The sequence below is a fragment of the Ambystoma mexicanum genome, chromosome 9 (genome assembly GCF_040938575.1).
Source record: "Ambystoma mexicanum isolate Mex_15411 chromosome 9, UKY_AmexF1_1, whole genome shotgun sequence".
Classification (NCBI taxonomy): Eukaryota; Metazoa; Chordata; class Amphibia; order Caudata; family Ambystomatidae; genus Ambystoma; species Ambystoma mexicanum.
Window position 1 is genome coordinate 304,419,711 of NC_090931.1, and position 18,175 is coordinate 304,437,885.

At 44.4% G+C, this 18,175-nt stretch overlaps 1 protein-coding gene across 1 annotated transcript in view; it reads right to left on the minus strand.

Annotated features, from left to right (window-relative positions):
- Nucleotides 1-15,219: 15,219 nt before the first annotated feature.
- Nucleotides 15,220-18,175, minus strand: part of DHRS11 (dehydrogenase/reductase 11) — a 568,551-nt gene continuing 565,595 nt past the window's right edge. The window contains exon 7 of the mRNA XM_069614696.1: nt 15,220-16,984. Coding sequence (XP_069470797.1) covers nt 16,943-16,984 — 42 coding nt within the window. The 3' untranslated portion in view covers nt 15,220-16,942. The remainder of the gene's footprint in view (nt 16,985-18,175) is intronic.

Genomic DNA, 18,175 nt, shown 5'->3' on the forward strand with positions numbered 1-18,175 from the left:
GTGCCTGTTGTCTGCAATAAAGCATGCTCAAATATAGCAAAAGCGATGTTGACAAAATGTAAATGCTGTCTTGATCTATGGCTTGGCTGAGAGCACACTTTTTGGGGGACCTGGAGCTCATTTGTGACTGATGCCAATGTATGTTGTTAATGAGGTCTTTTACACAGAAGCCAATCTGCATTTAAACCGTCCCTTTCCATCTACACTACCCCTTTCCATCTACATTTACACCGTCCCTTTCCAGCTGCATTTTGCTTTCCTGCTACATTTACGCCACCCCTTTCCATCTCATTTACTCGCTCGCCGGTGCAACTCATGTAAGTGCATTCTAGTATGAGGCTGGGGGGGTCATGGTGTTCTGTTTGGGGGTGAGGAGGCATGGAGGCATGGTGATGGCATTTTGTTGGGTGGTGGGGGTCAAGGGTATGGCGTTTTGTTGGGCTTATGGGCATGCCCTTTTGTTGGGATCTGGGGGGTCATGGGGATGGCCTTTCGTTGGTGAGGTCATGGGGATGTTTTTTGTTCGGGGGTCATGGGATGTCCTTTTGTTGGGGGGTCATGGAGGTGGTCTTTTGTTGGGGGTTTGAGGGTCATGGGGCATAGTGTTTAGTTGGGGGCTGGAGGTTATGGGTCAGTGTTTGGTTGAGGGGTGGAGGTCATTGGGCATAGTGTTTGGTTGGAGATGTGGGGTCATGGGACATAGTCTTTGGTTGGAGGTGTGGGCTCATGGGGCATAGTGTTTGGTTGGGAGGGTTTGGGGGTTCAGGTACATACGATTTGTGAGGTTTGGAGGGACCAGGACTATGCCATTGGTGGAGGGTGGTGGTCCTGGTGGTGGGGGGTCTAGGGCCATGTCATTGGTGGGGGAATAGAGTGGTGACCAGGGCCATGCCATTGGTGGTGAGTGGGAGGGAATGAGGGGGCCATGGCCATGCTGCTTGGTGGTGGTTGGGGAGATATGGGGGGTTGAGAGGATATGAGTGGACAAAGCCCTGCTTTTGGTGGGGGATGGGAGCACATAGGGGGGGGGGACTAGAGCCACGCAGGTTGTTGGGATACATGAGGCATGCTGTTTAATGGTGGGGACAGGGCATGCAGTTTGGTGGGGGGGGGGGCTCAAGGGACATGGGATCTGCCATTTTAGAGCAGGACCATGGCTATGAAGGTTGGTTGGGGGGAATAAGGGAAACCAGGGCCATGCCATTGATGGAGAATAGGGGGTAGGACCTGCTACCACTAAAGGCAGCATGTAAAGAACATTCAGCCCTCTGCCAAAATCAGTTGTGAAGCCCTGCATTAGATGAATAAGAAATACATTTGTCTCTTACACAATCTTTGCAAAGCTTTATGCATTTCAGACCGAAACAACGGATCACATTGTCGTGATGATCGCAGGAATTGTGACAACTTCTCCCAAGATGGCAGCCACAGTAATTATGTCAATGTTCTTTTCACCTATTATATTAAATTTAGTACAAGTAAGGTCCCATAATCAAACTTCTTAATGCACCGACAAACATGTTGATTCCTTGTTTGTGATTAGGAAAGACAGACCATGAACAATAAACACTGTTCCACCGTCTGTTTAATTCCTCCAGCAGCAGAATATGCAAAACGCTGGAAAACCATTTAAACTAGGACAAGGTCATTAGACCAAACAAACAAAACCGGCAATGTCCTTGTTTTCCTACTTGCCCATAAACCTTTTTTCTATAAATTTTTGGCTCCTTATCCCACCGCAGTGTTGAAACTATTTCACCTCTTGTTTAAATTTTATTAGTACGAGAATCTCCAAATAGCAAGATACCACAACTGAATCCCCACAACAGCCCTGGACCCGAACACTCTTAACAGACTACATTAATCATATACCAGCAAACTTCATGAGGTAAGCATACCTCTTTGAACTTAACATTATAAAGGATTTTAGACATAAATGGTTTTAATCAGAGTTTACTTGGCCCATAAAAAGGAATGCTTACAAGAGTATTACTACCACAAGTTAATGCTGGCTGGACCAGAGGTTTTTAGTTAGACCAGTATACACAGAGACAAAACATTTTTTAAACAAATTAATTTTTCTGAAATATATGTACCGCAAAAGGAAACTTTCAGACACCCTTAGGGCAGAATATGCCCACTACCTAAACGAAGACAACAGTATTTGCTACTGTAAAAAAAATAAATGACTGAAATCACAAAAAAAACGTATATTATTGTTTTAGATATTATGTTGCTATTATGAAACTAACTGAATGAATGAGACCACATTTCTGCATAAATACATATAAAGGCAAACAGTGAATGAGAACAAACCCCACATAACAATGGGCAAAGGGTGTTTGTTACCTCTATATGCAAAGTAAAAGGTGATACTTTTGTTAAGAACAATTATTGAACATGGTTTGGTGCTTAGGCACAAAGTGGCAGCACACAGAAATTGCTGTTGGTTGGGTTAAAGAAAAGAAAATAGCTGTTAATAATGTCGAATTCATATTTCTCTGAAACCATTTTCTCTGAAACACTGACGAAGGTATCCAGGATAGGAATGGAGAATACATGTCAAAAGCCACACATGAATGTAAGAAAATGCGGAGAAAATAAAAATAAATAAGAAAACTTTCCTTCAAGTTCTAAAGGCCAAATGAAGGCAACAAAGCAAACAACAAAACCAGTGGCACGAACAAGTGAAAAATTTATTTGCACATTTGCAGATGATGTGTTTACTGAAACTATGTTCTATTGTGTTTGTATTACTGCCCAATATGCTTGAGAACCACAACTGTGAGATCCCTCACCCAATATCATTTGAACTTATTTCTTATGCTGGGAAAGACTGCTTATCCACCCGATAATGTAACATCATAACTGACGATTTTGTGTAACGTTTCATATGAGTCTGGTGGCGTTCTGTTCAACATGGATCCAACATTGATAGTATACTGTCCAAATGTACAATTCCTAGGGCGTTTGAAGTTTATTAACTGACATTAACAGATGAAGTTGTGTGATGAACTTGTGTAAGTGATAAGTGACGGTACCGTAACGCTTTGAATTGGGGTCATTGTATGCCCTAAAGATATGGGTCTGCTGTCATGAGCTGGAGTCGCCGGGGGGTGGGAAGGGCTTCGGGGGTTGGGCGTCAGGGGGGCAGAGCCCCCTACTCTATCTATATGCTATAAAGAAATATGAAAATATATGCTTTCATATGATTAAAAACCAACAATAAAATCCAGATGTAGACACTGAAGGTATAGTTCACTAGCCGTTTATTGTTACAGCACACAATTAAACAACTGTTTGTAAATCACAAATTTCACCTAATTTAGGGTTTAAGACAATTCTTCAATATTAAAAACACGGTTCACACTATTCCAACAAGTTGATTAAAAGTGCAAATCAATCTAAAAAAAGTGCAAATGAGAATAAAGTAGACACAAGAAACGTAATCTTTCTTGAATTTCAAAGAATTTAGGAGACACATTGTTTTAACGGACATTAAAGGAAACTTGCCTTTGTCTTCTATTCATGTTGTTACAATCGCTCTGGTGCAACTAAATACAACACAGATGACTGTGATTATGGGAACATGAACTCTCTTGCTTTTTAGGCAACATATATAATGTGTGTACGTCAATTCCATATTTTCTATTGAAAAATAACAACTGTGCATATGAAGAAAACTAAGGACATGTTTCAAAAATAATGACAGAAAAAATGGAAAAGAATAATTATTTTTCTGGAATGTTCCAAATATTTTACATAGAACCAAAATGGATATGAATGTATAACATACTACCAAACCTGTGAGATGGAATACCATTAGAGCCCCTCCGTAGCAAAATGTCTATACAACTCTAGTATCGTACAGTGATACATGCAACTATTTCATAGACAAATGTACTGGTTGAAAATTGTTTGAACTGGTGCGAGTGTGATAGGTTTGATAATTTAACACTGCATTGGTTATAAAGCAACACATTCGACAACTGTCGTAAAGCCGTCTCCTACCCCCCCCACCAAACGATTTTGAAAACACAGGTATTGACTGTGCAGTTCTAAAACCAAACTAACTCTTGGTTTGTTGCCTTAGTATTAGGTAATGAAACACAAGTGAATATTAGAGGGTGGAAATGGAAAATAAATACCCAAACGCGTAATATGGAGGTAGAACCTGCACCAACAGTGATAATTAGAAGTTTGTTATCTTTATAGTACAATCCAGAACATCTAAAACCAATCAGACAACAAAAACAGGTGTAGACAAATGTTTTACAAGGTAAACACCTAGCTCATGACATTCTGGCTCATACAATCCCAGAAACCCATGGGATAACCATTAGAACATGTCGGAGTCTATACAAATGTGTTAGCCCTTTGATTTCATTTTAGATTTTGCTGTCATTTGAAAATCTCATTTTTACAGTCACAGCTGTCTGACTAGGTATCAATGTTGAAACATCACCATGGTCAGCAGGGAATAACAGCTCTGGGGCTTGAGTGCTCACAACATTCAGGGATGAAATCATGCTTGGGTTTCAGGAACAAATGTGTTATTGAGAAAGCGTAGGTCGGCCACTAACACTAAATCACATCATTCTAGTACAGAGGCTCTTTTTCAAACCTAACTTGTGCAAAACCGACAGCACCTTCACCTTACAGTAGCTCTACAGTGAGGACACGAGATGTACTGCACACCGCTCTAAAGCAAACTGGCCTTAAACACCCAGACTCAGAACAAGGTCCTCAGTTTGGTAAACAGAAAGCCACCCAGATGTACTACCCATCAGGAATGGATAATTGTTCTCTACAAGAGAAATCAGCACTTGGACTAAGAGAACCCAAGTTACTAATGATAGAAACTTATCAGAAGACTTACATTATTTCTACATATACTTCAAATGAAGCCTTAACTCAGGATAACACATTGCTAAAAAGAGAACTGGAATAACTTGACTGCCAACACCAGCCTAGTACTCAGGAAAAGGGAGAGCTGAACGATTAAATCAAGTATTTGCTCTAGAATTTTTATGCAGAAGCAAATGCTTAAAGAGTTGATGTGATTTTACTCCAATGGCTGCCCTACACATCACAGAAACACTGAGTTTCTGGAAAGCCATAAAAGCGGCCTGGTCTCAGCTAGAGATTGCATTAAGTCGCTCTTGGTGTGCACCCCTTTGTATGCTATCATAGGGAATATTCTAGGACATACAGTAAGGTAGGGCATGGGCCTACAAGGATTTAATTTGAGGTAGATCCCACAATAAACTTTAAACTTCCAAGAAATGTAACCAAAGTCCTTGGTTAAATCAATGCAAAAAACCCTAATTTTGCAGTAATTTCTTTTTTTCAAGAAGACCTGGGCTTCAGAAAAGGAATTTTGAATCTGGCATTGCTCCGGGTAGGAAGATGCATAAGTACAGATATCCCCTTGTTCCTATGAAAAGACATATGGTTTTAAAAAATAAGCTGCAGACCAACAACTCGATGGAGTAATGTGGCAGCTTTCAAAAGATCAATTTTCCAATTCTAAAGCATTCATTGCCTGGAAACCACAAGTTAAAAGTAGTCTGTCAATTTCCTCACAACAAAAGTCAAATCACATTAAGGATGGCTCGACTAATAGAACACAAAGATTTAAAGTTTCATTTAAATAAGGTTCATTTGTTCTAATGTACATGAGCAGAGGGATTGATTCACAAAGACTACATCCATCCTACAATTTACCAGTTAATTGTTACATTTAATTACTTGGATACCTGCAAATAACAAAACTGAGCGTAGTTAACAAATCTATAGTTTCTGCTCCAGGTCCTAGGAACAAAATGTGGCTTACCCTTGTACTGTGATTTTATGTAGTATTTCCTAGCTGCCTTAAATAGCTCAATCATAGTAGACTGGTTCCTATGTCAAAATGCTAGCTAACAAAGAAGCATACCTTAAAATGTTGGGAATGAAAGGAAGGGGTACATCTTCCCTGCACTATGAGCTTGGGCTCTGATGGATGCTTGACTCTTATCAAAATTAATTGAATAATACAGAAGGTTGCCAGATTTCTCAAAGTTCTTATGGAACAATAAGGCGTGGGGGAGCACCTGTATTGGAACTCCCATGAGCAGTCCAACAAGGATGTCCCCTTTGGAGCCTGGACAATTGCCCAACCAGGAGGTATGCACTATCAATATTTGCAGTTGTGCATAGGGACAGAACATACATTTACAAGAAATAGCAAAGGTTTAAAGAAAATCTAGTAGGGCTGTGTCATGTGGATAATAGTGGAGCCTGTTGCGCTTGTCTCCCCATTATTCACCTCTAAAAGGAGATTGCAACTTGTGAGATGTTGTGACATAGTACATAACAGTACATTACCAAATCTCCATGGCTAGGGGGTCTGTAGAATGTTGTGTCCCTTGCTTGTTCAGATTATGCACGACTCTGGTATTGTTCAAATAGAACAGCAGCTCTATGGATGGAGCACCCGAAGAGAGGGTACCGTGGATGACAGAAGAGCCACCAAACCAGTAGGAAAATGCATGGATATGCAACTTCCTGTCTGTCTACGACTAGATCCCACCGATCTTGAGAGAGAGCCCACTGAGGCCCTGAAATCAAATGCAAATGAATCCCACGTGACAGAGATATGGCACTATTGAAATTCTAGTTTTGATATTAAAAGATGGCCTTTGGGGAAAAACAGTGAAATCAATTTAATTTGAGGCTTTGTTTTCTAAAAGATAAAATTGGAAGTTAAATCTACATTTGCCTCATCTAAGAGCTTACTTGCAATTTGCAATAATGCATGAATGTTAAAAAGCCCAATGGATCTTTTAAAACAGCTTGCCAAAGAGATATTTTAAGTATCAAAGTGAAGCACATTTTCTTTGATTGCCTGCATATTCTCTGGAGAAGGAAATGGCATACAAATTATAAGTTACTCACCGTAGTGAATAACATACGCCTAGTCCATAGTACCCTTTCCTCCATACAGCATAGGGTTCCCTCGCTAGGGACGGGAGATGGAACCTTTTTCACCAGAACAAATCTCCTTCCCCTTCAAATTTAGAGGTGCGTGGGGGTGCGGCCCTGGGATCATTCGCTCCCCTTACTTCGCACACCGGCGCCACTCCTCAGTCCCCTTTGACATGTCGACAATATTACCATTGCCTAATGACACCAGTTTTATTAAGGGGGGGGGATGGTGGGATGTATGGAGGAAAGGGGACTATGGACTAGGAATAAATTAGACACTACAGTGAGTAACTTATAATTACTCCTACATCCCGACCCCTTTCCTCCATATTGTATGGGCGATTACAACTGATTGTAGCCCCAGGGAGAAGAGGTTATCCTCCTAAGAAAACAAGTTCTTTAAAAATGCCTGACCAAATGCTGTGTCCGGCCTGGAGCTCGCTTCCAAGAAGTAGTGCTTGCAGAAGGCCAAAGGCATGGCCCTTGTAGCCGCCTTACTGATGACCTGCCACAGAACATGCCTCTGAAAAGCTACAGCTGTGGCCTTGGCTCTGACAGCAGGGGCCTGCATATTTGCCAGGAGTGGTTTGTGCTGCCCCTCATAAGCCTCCTGGATGGCCGCAACCATCCATCTTGCTGTGGAGGCCTTGGAAGCTTGATAGTCTGGCCTTGACCCACCAAAAGGTGGGTCAGAGAGCCACCGATTTGCGGAAGCTCTTGGTTCTGTCCAGGTATAATTTTAGAACACGCCTGACATCTAGACAGTTCAGTACCCTCTGTGCCTCATCCTTGGGGTCAGCAAAGAAAGTAGGTAGCACCATCTCCTCATTTTGGAGACTACCTTAGGTAGGAATGCAGGATGAGTTCTAAGGACCACTCCTTATGAAAGGTAGTATAGGGTTCTGAAGCCACCAGTGCCTGGATTTCACTGACCCTGTGTGCAGACATAAGACCCACCAAGAGAGCTGTCTTAATGGTGACCAGCCTGATGTCCGCAGACGCCATTGGCTCAAATGGTTTATGTGCGAAGGCGACCAAAACTACATTGAGGTCCTGCACCAGGTGTGGCTACTTGATAGGTGGATAGAGCCTGGTGAGGCCCATCAAATGTCTTAACTATCGGGTTGGCGGATGAAAAGACCTCCTCCTCCGAGTTCCTATAGGCTCTGATGGCCACCAGATTGGTACAGCATGTGTCTACTTGCACCCCTGAGTGTGCAAGATGTGCTGAGAAGGATAGCACGTTGTCCAGCGTGCATGTCAAAGGATCGACTTCCTTTGATTCTGCCAAGTGACAAAACCTAGTCCACTTGCTCTTGTAATGGCTCCTAGTAGCGTTGCTCCTAGCGCCCTGTAAGATGTCTAGGTTAGCCTGTCACAGACGGAGATGCTTCAAAGTGTCCTGTTCAGGAAACACGCTGCAAGGGTTAACCTCTGGGCGGCGGGGTGGTTGACCGTGCCCCCCTGCTGCGAGTAGGTGAGCTGGACCCAGCGGAAGGTGCCCTGGGGCCTGTTCAGACAGGGTGAATAGTTCCAAGAACCATGGCCTTGCTGTCCACCACAGAGCTATCAGGATGATACGGAGGTGCCGGGCCTCCCTGATCTTGCAGCTTATCCTGTGTACCAGAGGAGTGGGAGGGAAGGCATACGCGTTCATGTTGTCCCATTGTATATGCTCGCATCGCCCAGAGAGCCCCAGCCCTCCCTTCCAGGATGCACACTGGGGGCATCTCCTGTTGGACCAGGTGGCAAAGAGATCGACCTGAAGATGACCCCATCTGTTGAAGATCCCCTGAAGGCTTGTTCGTTCAACTGCCATTCGTAGTTGTCCGCACCCAGTCTGCTGAGCTTGTCCTCCTCCAGGTTGGATCCCCTGGGAGCTGGATTGCCCTCAAGTGCATGTTGTTCTCGACGGCCCACTCCCAAATGCTGACTGCCAAGGTGCATGGGGAAGGAGACCTGGTGCCACCCTGCTTGTTGATGTAATACATGCTGGTGGAGTTGTCCGTTTTAATAAGGATCATCTTGCCACTGATCACCAACAGAAAGGCTTTGAGAGCAAGCCAGATCACCTACAGCTCTAGCCAATTGATATGGGCCTCCTGTTCCTGAAGAGATCAAACTCCATACACACTCTGGCTGGCAAGAGTGGCTCACCAACCCTCGAAGGAAGAGTCTGTGATGGGGGTAACCTGCAGAGCTGGTTGCCTGAAGGGCCTGCCTATCTGCAAGTTGTAGTCCGTGCTCAACCAGACTATTCCCTGGTGGAGATGGGAAGGGATGCTGACACGTTCCGCCTGGGAACCCCTATCCTGACTCGAGGAGGCTGCGAAGTGCAGCTGCAATCGTCTCATTTTGAGCCTTGTGTAAGGCACTGCCAGTAGACATGCCGCAATGATACCCAATAGGTGTTGGTACCACCATGCCGAGGTCACAGGTCTGCTGAGAAAATTCCCCATTGCCCTCTTGATGGTGTAATCTTGTCCTCCGAGGGGAAAACTTTCTCTGAGTTTGTATTCCAGATGAGGCCTAGGAACGGAAGATTCTGAGTAGGCTCCAGCTGAGACTTCTTGAGATTGATGGAAAATCCCAATTCATGTAGCATATTCATGAGGGCGGAGGCGGTGCGCTGGACTGCCTCCAGGAAATCTTGCCCTGACTAGCCAGTCGTCTAGGTATGGGTAGACATGGTTACCCTGGGCCCTAAGGAGGGCTGCCACCGTGTTCATGAGTCTGGTAAAAGCCCTAGGGGCCAAATTGAGGCCAAAGGGTAGAACCTTATATTGGAAATGAAAGCCCATGACTCTGAGCATCAGAAAGGACCGATGAGGCTGCCAAATAGGATGTGTAGGTATGCATCCTTCAGATCCAGGAAGCACATCCAGTCTCCCCTGCACAGTGTCTCTGCAATAAGCGCTGGGGTAACCATCTTGAACTTTTGAAGAGGGAGGGAAAGGTTCAAGGTGGAAAGGTCCAACACAATTCTCAGGCCAGCCTGGCTCTTCTTGTGTATGGTGAAAATCTGTGAATAGAAGCCCATACCCCTCTTTGAGGATGGAACGTCTTCCACTGCCGGACTCTCTACAAGCGATCGAATTGCCGCCAACAGAGTTGTTGTCTCAATCTGTGGGAGCGGAGGAGAGGGTGGAGGAAGGGATAGGTAAGCGGTAGCACGTGGACACTACCGAGAGGATCCAGGGGTCCGCATACCTTGCGTGACAATATTGTGCGTGAAGGGCAAGCCTGCACACCCCCCCCACTGGTGACACGTGGACCTGGAGGAGCGTGTCATGCCTGCTTTCCCTCTGGGGCTGGGGAGGGGGACTCAAAGAAGCCCTTATTGCCCGCCTTGTGCCGTTTGCGGCGGTGCTGACTTGGAGACCGGTCCAGCTGTCTTAACCTTTGTTCTTGGAAGCCCCAGAATCCGCTAACGGCCCGCCCCTTGTCGGAATGCTGTTGCGCCTGACTGTAGGTCTTGGGCGTGGATTTCGTGAGGATAGATAAGGATTTTGCAGTATGGGAACTGTTTTTCTTATCAAGTTCCTCATCAGTGGGGGAAAAAGTTCGCAACCCTCGAATGGAAGGTCCAATATGTGCGCTCCTGGATGTCCGGGTTCAACTTGGTAGCCTGTAGCCGCCATGCAGTTCTTCTCATGTCTGTAGCGATGCACATGGCACGGCCTGAGGTGTCTATATGAGCCACCGTGGACGCCATGATGTCCTGCGCCACCATTTTTGCTTCCACCAGTCCCGCCTTGAATCGTGTCTGACTCTGCACCGGAAGTTCCGCAAGGAAGTTGGCCATTTCCAGCCAAAGCCTTTGATTTACAGTAGCGAGCATAGGATCCGCATTAGACTTATGAAGGTGCAGTGAGGCATTGGAATAGACCTTCTTTCCATATGCCTCCAAGATCTTCTCCTCCTTGCCTAGAAGCGCCGAGGACGAAGCAGCCGAGTAAGACTGCAGCTTGGAGTAGTGACGTCACGGCAATCACCAAGGAGTGTGGTTGAGGGTGTGCCAACAGCAAGAGTGGATTCCCCTCCAATTGCCTGTACTTTGCGTAGAGGCTCCGATTAGCAGGCTGCGCTGAATGGGTCTATAGCCATCCCTTTTTGGCCAAGGCCACAACGTGCTTCTGCATCGGAATCCCTGTTCTAGTCACGGGGCGTAGAGTGAGGACCTCGGCCAGGACCCCCGCCTCTGGTTGTTCAACCTTGGGCTGTGGAAGCCCCAAGAATTCGGCTAGACCTGGAAGTCATTCATGGAATGCCCTGGCCGAAGACGGTGTGTCGGGGTCCTCCTCCTCATCGGTGTCCACCTGGGTGTCCTGCTGGTCCGGAGCATTTCAAGGAGTACTAGGCGCTGAAGGCTGAGGTGTGCTGACCGAAGCTGGAGGCTGTTGTGGAGGCTGGTGCGGGGCTGCAGGAGGGCCAGAACTGTGGGGCCAAGCACGGGCAGCTGGGGCTGCGTGTGCGCCTGAGCCATAGGAGGGATATGGGTGCTAGCGGCAGGACTGGGGGCAGCATGTCCTTGATCACATCCCGAAGGATGGTTCCCATCTGAGGGGACCTCATAAGAGTGTGGAACATTTAAAAAAAACCTGTCCTCACAGGCCGGTGGGGCGCTAGGTGGCACGGGAGTAGAAGCAGGGCCTTGAGGTGGCTGAGGACTGAATGTACTAGGTCTTGCTGAATGCGGGGTGCATCTGCCCTGAGACGCTGAAGGATATGCTGTAGGCCACGTACCTGGTGAAGACCAGTCCCACCTGGAAACTCGTCCCCCTACCTGCTTCCCAAAGGCGTTGGACGAGCTGCCATATTGTCTGGCACGGCGGCCATTTTGTCGGGCTGCATGCCACGTGCCAGCATCGTGGTATGTGCCATGCTGGACCCAGCCTCCTCCTGGACTCTTGGCGGTGGAGCTTGAGGCCTACCCTGCACCTCAGGACGGGGCCTGGTAGGCGTTATGCCCTTGGCTGTGTCGCCGGTAGTGCTGTGTACAGGCGCCCCCTCAGACATTTGTCTGGTAGTAAGGCGTAGCCCTTCGGGTGGACACCAGGTAAAAGAACTTGGTGGTCCCTCAGCGATGTCACCAGCAGGATTTAGCGACACCTCGGCCTGGCGGCCGGTAGATGAAGCAGTCTCAGTACCTGTGCTCATGTTAGAACCTTAGCGGTCCCTCACGCTCTGACATTTCCGTGGGGAGGAGGCGGCCCTTTGGGGTGCGGTTGAAAACATTGCCCTACCTTGGTCCTTGACTTATGCTTGATGAAGTTCTTCAAGTAGTCTTCTGGAGATGATCATTCGAAGAGCTCTCTCCACCGAGCTAACCTGTTCTTCAGAGCGCAGAGTGTAAGTGCGTCACACGCGGTATAACTCTCTGCACCGTGATCGGGGCCAGAGCAGCGGAGGCAAAGAGCATGGGGGTCGGACACAGGGAAGAGCCCCTCTTAGGCTGGACACCTGCTGAAGCCCGATGACGTCGACATGCGCGGGGGAGGAGTCTGGTGACAGAGGACCGAATACCTGACTAAAGACCAAAAGACAAATGACAAAAGACAGTTTCTGGGGAAGAGAGGGTGGAATTACAAGGCCGGAGCCAAACCCAGGAGCGCTGCTGAAAGTGGTCTGCTCTCGTGGATGCAGAAAAGAAGCCTGAGGTTTGGCGTTGGTGGGAAGAGTTAGGGGAGCGCATGCTCCCAGGGCCGCACCCCTGTGCACCTCTATGTTTAAAGGGGAAGATTTTTTCTTGTGAAAAAGGTGCCGTCTCCCGTCCCTAGTGAGGGACGCTCATACAGTATGGGGGAAAGGGGACGGGACTTAGAAATATGGTTGGTGTCTAAGATATCATTTCCCAACTCCATGCCCACGTAAGTTGCAGAGAACACTTTGCTGACTGATGGAGAACTTCAAGAAGTGAAAGGCAACCTGAACGGTCTAAGCAGTGAATGCGCCAACTACAGTGTTGCTAAAGAGTTACCCACGAACCACAGTAGGTGAACAATAGAAGAAGGTGTAACTGCACCAGTGTCAAATTGCCAAATTGCAGTGCACTAGGAAGGGGACCGTACATGGGATTCCATAGTAGGAATAAGAGGGCCTTAAACAAGGATAAATTCTACTTCTAAATTTGGTTGTATGAACATTTAAAATTGATGATATAACCTCTTAAAACTGCAAAACAATGGGCATGTACATGAAACTACTGTATCCCTATCTCCATATCACCCCATTTATCATATTTAGATTGTTTTACAGGACTTATTTTCAGTAAAGTAAAATGGATATATTCATCTTGTGAGATCCTGTCTCCCACCAGTTATGATGAGGTAGTGAGGGGGGTAGGGAATCAACAGGCTAGAGGAGCACTCCTAGGAAGAAGGAGCTTCAAGTGCTAAATCAGGATGTTAGGGTAGGTGAAAAGGCCCTGTAAAGGTAGGGCAAAGGGGCCATAGCTAAAAACCTCTAACCTGATGCTTCTGTTCCTGGTGGGAGAGGGTAGCAATTTCTGATGAAAATGATTTTACAGGAAGGCAATACTGCTGGAGTGTCAGGGGAGACTGAGCACTTATCTATGCCAACCTCAAAAAGAGAGTGTTCGAAGTGGCTAACAGATCTTGCTGCTCTCAATTTATGCCGGCTGTAGGATTATGCCCTCATAACAACTTGATAGATCCTCTCAGATGTGTGATGAATTTTAATACCTGGAAAAAACACATAGAAGCTTGAAAAGCGAACTAGCCAAAGGCTTGTTAGGTTCCAACTATCTCACCAGGACCTTGGGAGAGGCGTTATCAACATCGCTGGAGTTCATATCCGCAGAACTCTGTCTGGAAGGAATAAGACGTATGGTACACATGACAATGTTTTTGGCTTTATGTATAACGGACAACACTAGTGCAATGATTACCGCATGATCTCGTTTTGTGGGATTTGCAAGCAAGAAAGGTTAAGACAAAAAAATATGTGCACTAAAAATAACAATGTATACTAAAAAAAAGGAAACGAGTAGTTCAAAACAAAAATGCAATGGAAGAAGACACAGATCTCAGTCCTTGACTACTTGCGAAAATAAGAATTAAACAAACCCTGGGCTAAAATATGCAAGAGACGTATGTGAGGAATGGTCAAGGATAAACAGAACAGTCATACCTCCTGACCTCATAACCTCTTTAGATAAGACATAGTAAATGGTTCTGCTTTGTGGTGAAGCATGAATCATGTGGTCTGGAAACAGAATTCAGAATAGTAAGAAACTAAGTAATGGGGAGAAAGAATACATAAATATAGATAAAATGGCATTGTACTACTATTTAGCAGTGATTTGAGATACATATGCATTAATCAGAGCATTCAGATAATTGAAAAAGTGCGAGGGATTAGATGTAAGCACCAGATATATAATTATTGCTCATATTTGGGCTGCAATTCAAACATTTTCCACCTTAGTTTTGGACAACATTTTAGTCCCCTTTTTCTACATCAGGAGAGCGAGCCCTTGTCAGCATCGAAGAAGTCTGAACCAGTCAATCGCAGCTATCTAATGTTACAGTTGTGTGGATTAGAACGCTGAAATGTCCCACTTATAGTTGTACTTGTTAATATAGCAGTGACCTAATTCCCGACTAAATGTTATAATTTTTAGTGCTCCACTATTGGAAACAAGTACTGGCAAGCCCTTTTTTGCAAGTGTATGGTGTGTGCGCTGCGTATACAGAGGCTACAGCAGCAGGATCATTGAGGTATTTAAATATAAATGTACCTGAGAGCAAAAAAAGAACAGCTCTTTCACTATATGTAATTCGATGTATTTTAACTTTGACAAAGATTCTCAACCACTCAACTCTTGTCTCTTCTCACACGATATTGGCACGGTGAAGGGCAAAGTCCTCTCTGAAGATGTACCCATCGTCTTCTGGGCTAATCAAAAGTACTCAGATACAGTGGAATTCAAAACATTTGTTCTGTAAGTGCTGCTATAACAAAGAACGGTAGATTCTCATGATGAAATACCATTTACAGCCCTGGAGACAAGGCAAGCAGCGTGTTGGCCTGCACATGCTGTTCTGGCTGTACAATACCTTCTTAATCCTGCCCTGGCACTCTCTGAATGCCAAACACAGGGGAGGTTAAATTACTGTGCAATATGCATACAAATAGCCTTGTAGAATGTAGACCCATAGCTCAGACCACCAACCAGGTTCCCATTATGTTGGAACTTGGGTTTCTGCAAGATAAAAGATCAGCGAGTAAAACAAATGGCTACAAAGAGCCTTCATTTATTTTCCACTGTACTTGCTCTTCACAGCAGCTTCTCAAGTACAAATCAAAAAAGCATTAACGTAAGCTTTAAAGTCTCCCTTACTCCAGAGCTCGACTGACAGCAGAGTAAATGCACATATTATTGAGAAACTTTATGCAATATTGTAGTATCACAGTGATAGCAAATTATCACAAAGACAATTGAGTCTTATTGGTTCATCACGGCCTGCGACTTTGTAGTAGTAATGTTTGTAAAGCCATCACACCCGAGTGATGAAACGAACAACAATGTAGTTTAAACTAAATTACAAATTAAGCAGTAATTCAAGCAAACCTATTAGTATATAACCACAGTAAAAGTCCTACCGCCCTAACCTTCAACATTGTCCAGGTACGTCTGATGGGGCAATGGCACTTATCTTCTGCACACTTAACCGGCAAACTTCAGAATACAAAGCTACTAGGAAAGCACGAGGAATGGTGACCCCTCAATGCAAAATAGAATTATACAAAGGTATTTAAAAGACATTCCCAACAATGGCATTGTACATTTAAAAAAAGGGTTTCACATTTAGGTAAATAAAGGTTTTGAAAAAAATAGCAACGCTTTCACATGTAATGTCAGTCTTATGATTGTTTGAGTAGTAGAAATAACTAAGCTTCTGCACACTTAAAGATTTTGTCATGAACTAGTCTTATCCAACAGCCTTATGGAGAAACGGGCTAAACTCAAGTGTACCCAATCCTGCTTGTCGTGATGGGAGATGCAAGCAAAGTATAGGCCTTCAGCCAGCTCATCGGATCCATCCACAGATGCGGCACTCGCAGAACCCGGACAAATAAATCAATGTCGCTCTCATAACTGACAGGCAGTTCAACTGGTGCCATTTGTGGCTGAACAGCAACTCGCGGCCTCGCGAAATGGAAGAGAACATTGCCACAGCAGAACTGCTGTGTAAACTTGGATCTCGGACAAGCTTCAAAAAAGCAAGTTCCTTGACGTTTCCCGTCTGGAGAAATCACCATCTATTCTCCAATATGTCAAAATGAATTAGTTGTGACCTTTTGAGATGTGTGTACTAACCAGCAGAGGAGCGTTTGACATGCTTTAATTCACAGAAAAGATGGAATGAATGGTCAATCTGGTAGAAGTAAAAATGAGATTGGTTCGAAAATGCCGAAATTGTGCAAGTTTACTTATTCAGAATTTTAAAGGAAATCCGTATGTTTTGCCAACAGAAAGAAACAAATGTAAATTCTTGACACATATGCATTCTTACATCTTATTTCAACCATTCAGATGCATGACTTGGTTGTCTATTTGTGTATGACAATGCTTGTAAGATTACACACTAACCAACAGCCGGTGTTCTTGAGCCTAGTAATTGAACCTGAATAATCACATTAGATTATTCAGTGGCATATGCCCACCAGTCATGAGAAATAGCAGACAAAAATACATACAATTATGACCATAAAAAGGGTAAAAAACGTAGTGTTGCAAGATTCTGTTCCAGTGGTGTTCTCAAATTGGTGTTAAACAAGTTAAGTGGATATTTGGTAGCTTTCTGTCAGGAGAGAAATGGCAGAGAGAGAGAGTGAATTCTCAACCACGATCCTTCCAATTTGATTACATTCTTCATCAATCAGCAGATAATCCGGAAGTGCTAGGTTTCCTTGTATCCTGCGCTGCTGTGGTCTTCTTTCTGTGCTAGGATACCTGCTCTGTAGGCCGCATCTGAATATCTCCAATCTACAAATAATTTTGAAAATAAATATGAAAGGGTATGAAACAAAAATCAGATTTCAGGCAGTGAATAATTCACATGAACATTAATTAACATGAAAGCTGTCTAAATAATGAATTCTAGATGGCTTACCTTTATTAAACTAACTTTTTTATCTCTAAAGTAGAGCCCTCTAGTGACACATGACAATAAGTGTGTTCTCCATAATTCGTTCCCAAGATGACAAATAGCTCGAGTTAGGGTGAGTGTAAGCAGTTTCCAATTATAGATCATCCCCGGGGACAACGTTTGGCGTCCTTCCATGCCACAGAGAGCACCTAAATACCTTTGGTGGAAAGGCATTGCTACTCATTCGTAGAGGGTTAAGATCAGAGCTGGCATATATTTTCTTTTAAAACGGAAAAAAACCATGAAAAGATCCTAGATACGTATCCCTCTCATAAAACCACATTTTCTGGTTTGCCTTCATTTCTACCATATGCCTCAATATCAGTGGTCAGACAGGAAGTGGCACTTCTTTGCAACACAGGCCCACAGCCCAATTTCCAAACATTCTTCTACTACAGAATGCCACAAGGTGTACTGCACAGAGGGTGGCCGAGCAACATCACATTAACCATCTATGCATCACAACCCCACACCGTTTACAAATGTATTCAGCTAGCAATACTATGCCCTTCGTTATGATGCACAACTTCTCATCTATCAAACAGAAGAGAGGTGGAAGATAGTTTTTCAGTGATAAAAGCATACTCTGCGTGCAGAACGATTATATGCAATTGGAAGGAAAGGCCCAATTCTGGATTTAATAACTCAGAGACTCAATTCATTCAACACCCCTAAACTGTATGCCTAGAAAAAAGGTGTATGGATGTTAATGATGTCTAATCCTAAAAATACAGATTTGTAGCAATCAAATCCATGTACTGAACCTCAGAAAAAACGGAAATGTTATTTTTTTTTCACATGTGATGCGCTATTTCAACTTCTACCTTTTTGTTCAAATCGATTAAAATTCTTTTTTTTTAGTTCAAATTGGTGCCAACCTCAATCTCTTGCAACACTATGCTGGTGCTTAGTTCATAAGCGTGTGAAGTTCTGTGAACAATTTCAGAGCTGCAGGAAATATTGAAAATAAATTATTAATCTCAGTTCCGTAGACGTCTCACTTGTATAGTAGCAGGGTAGTTACACTT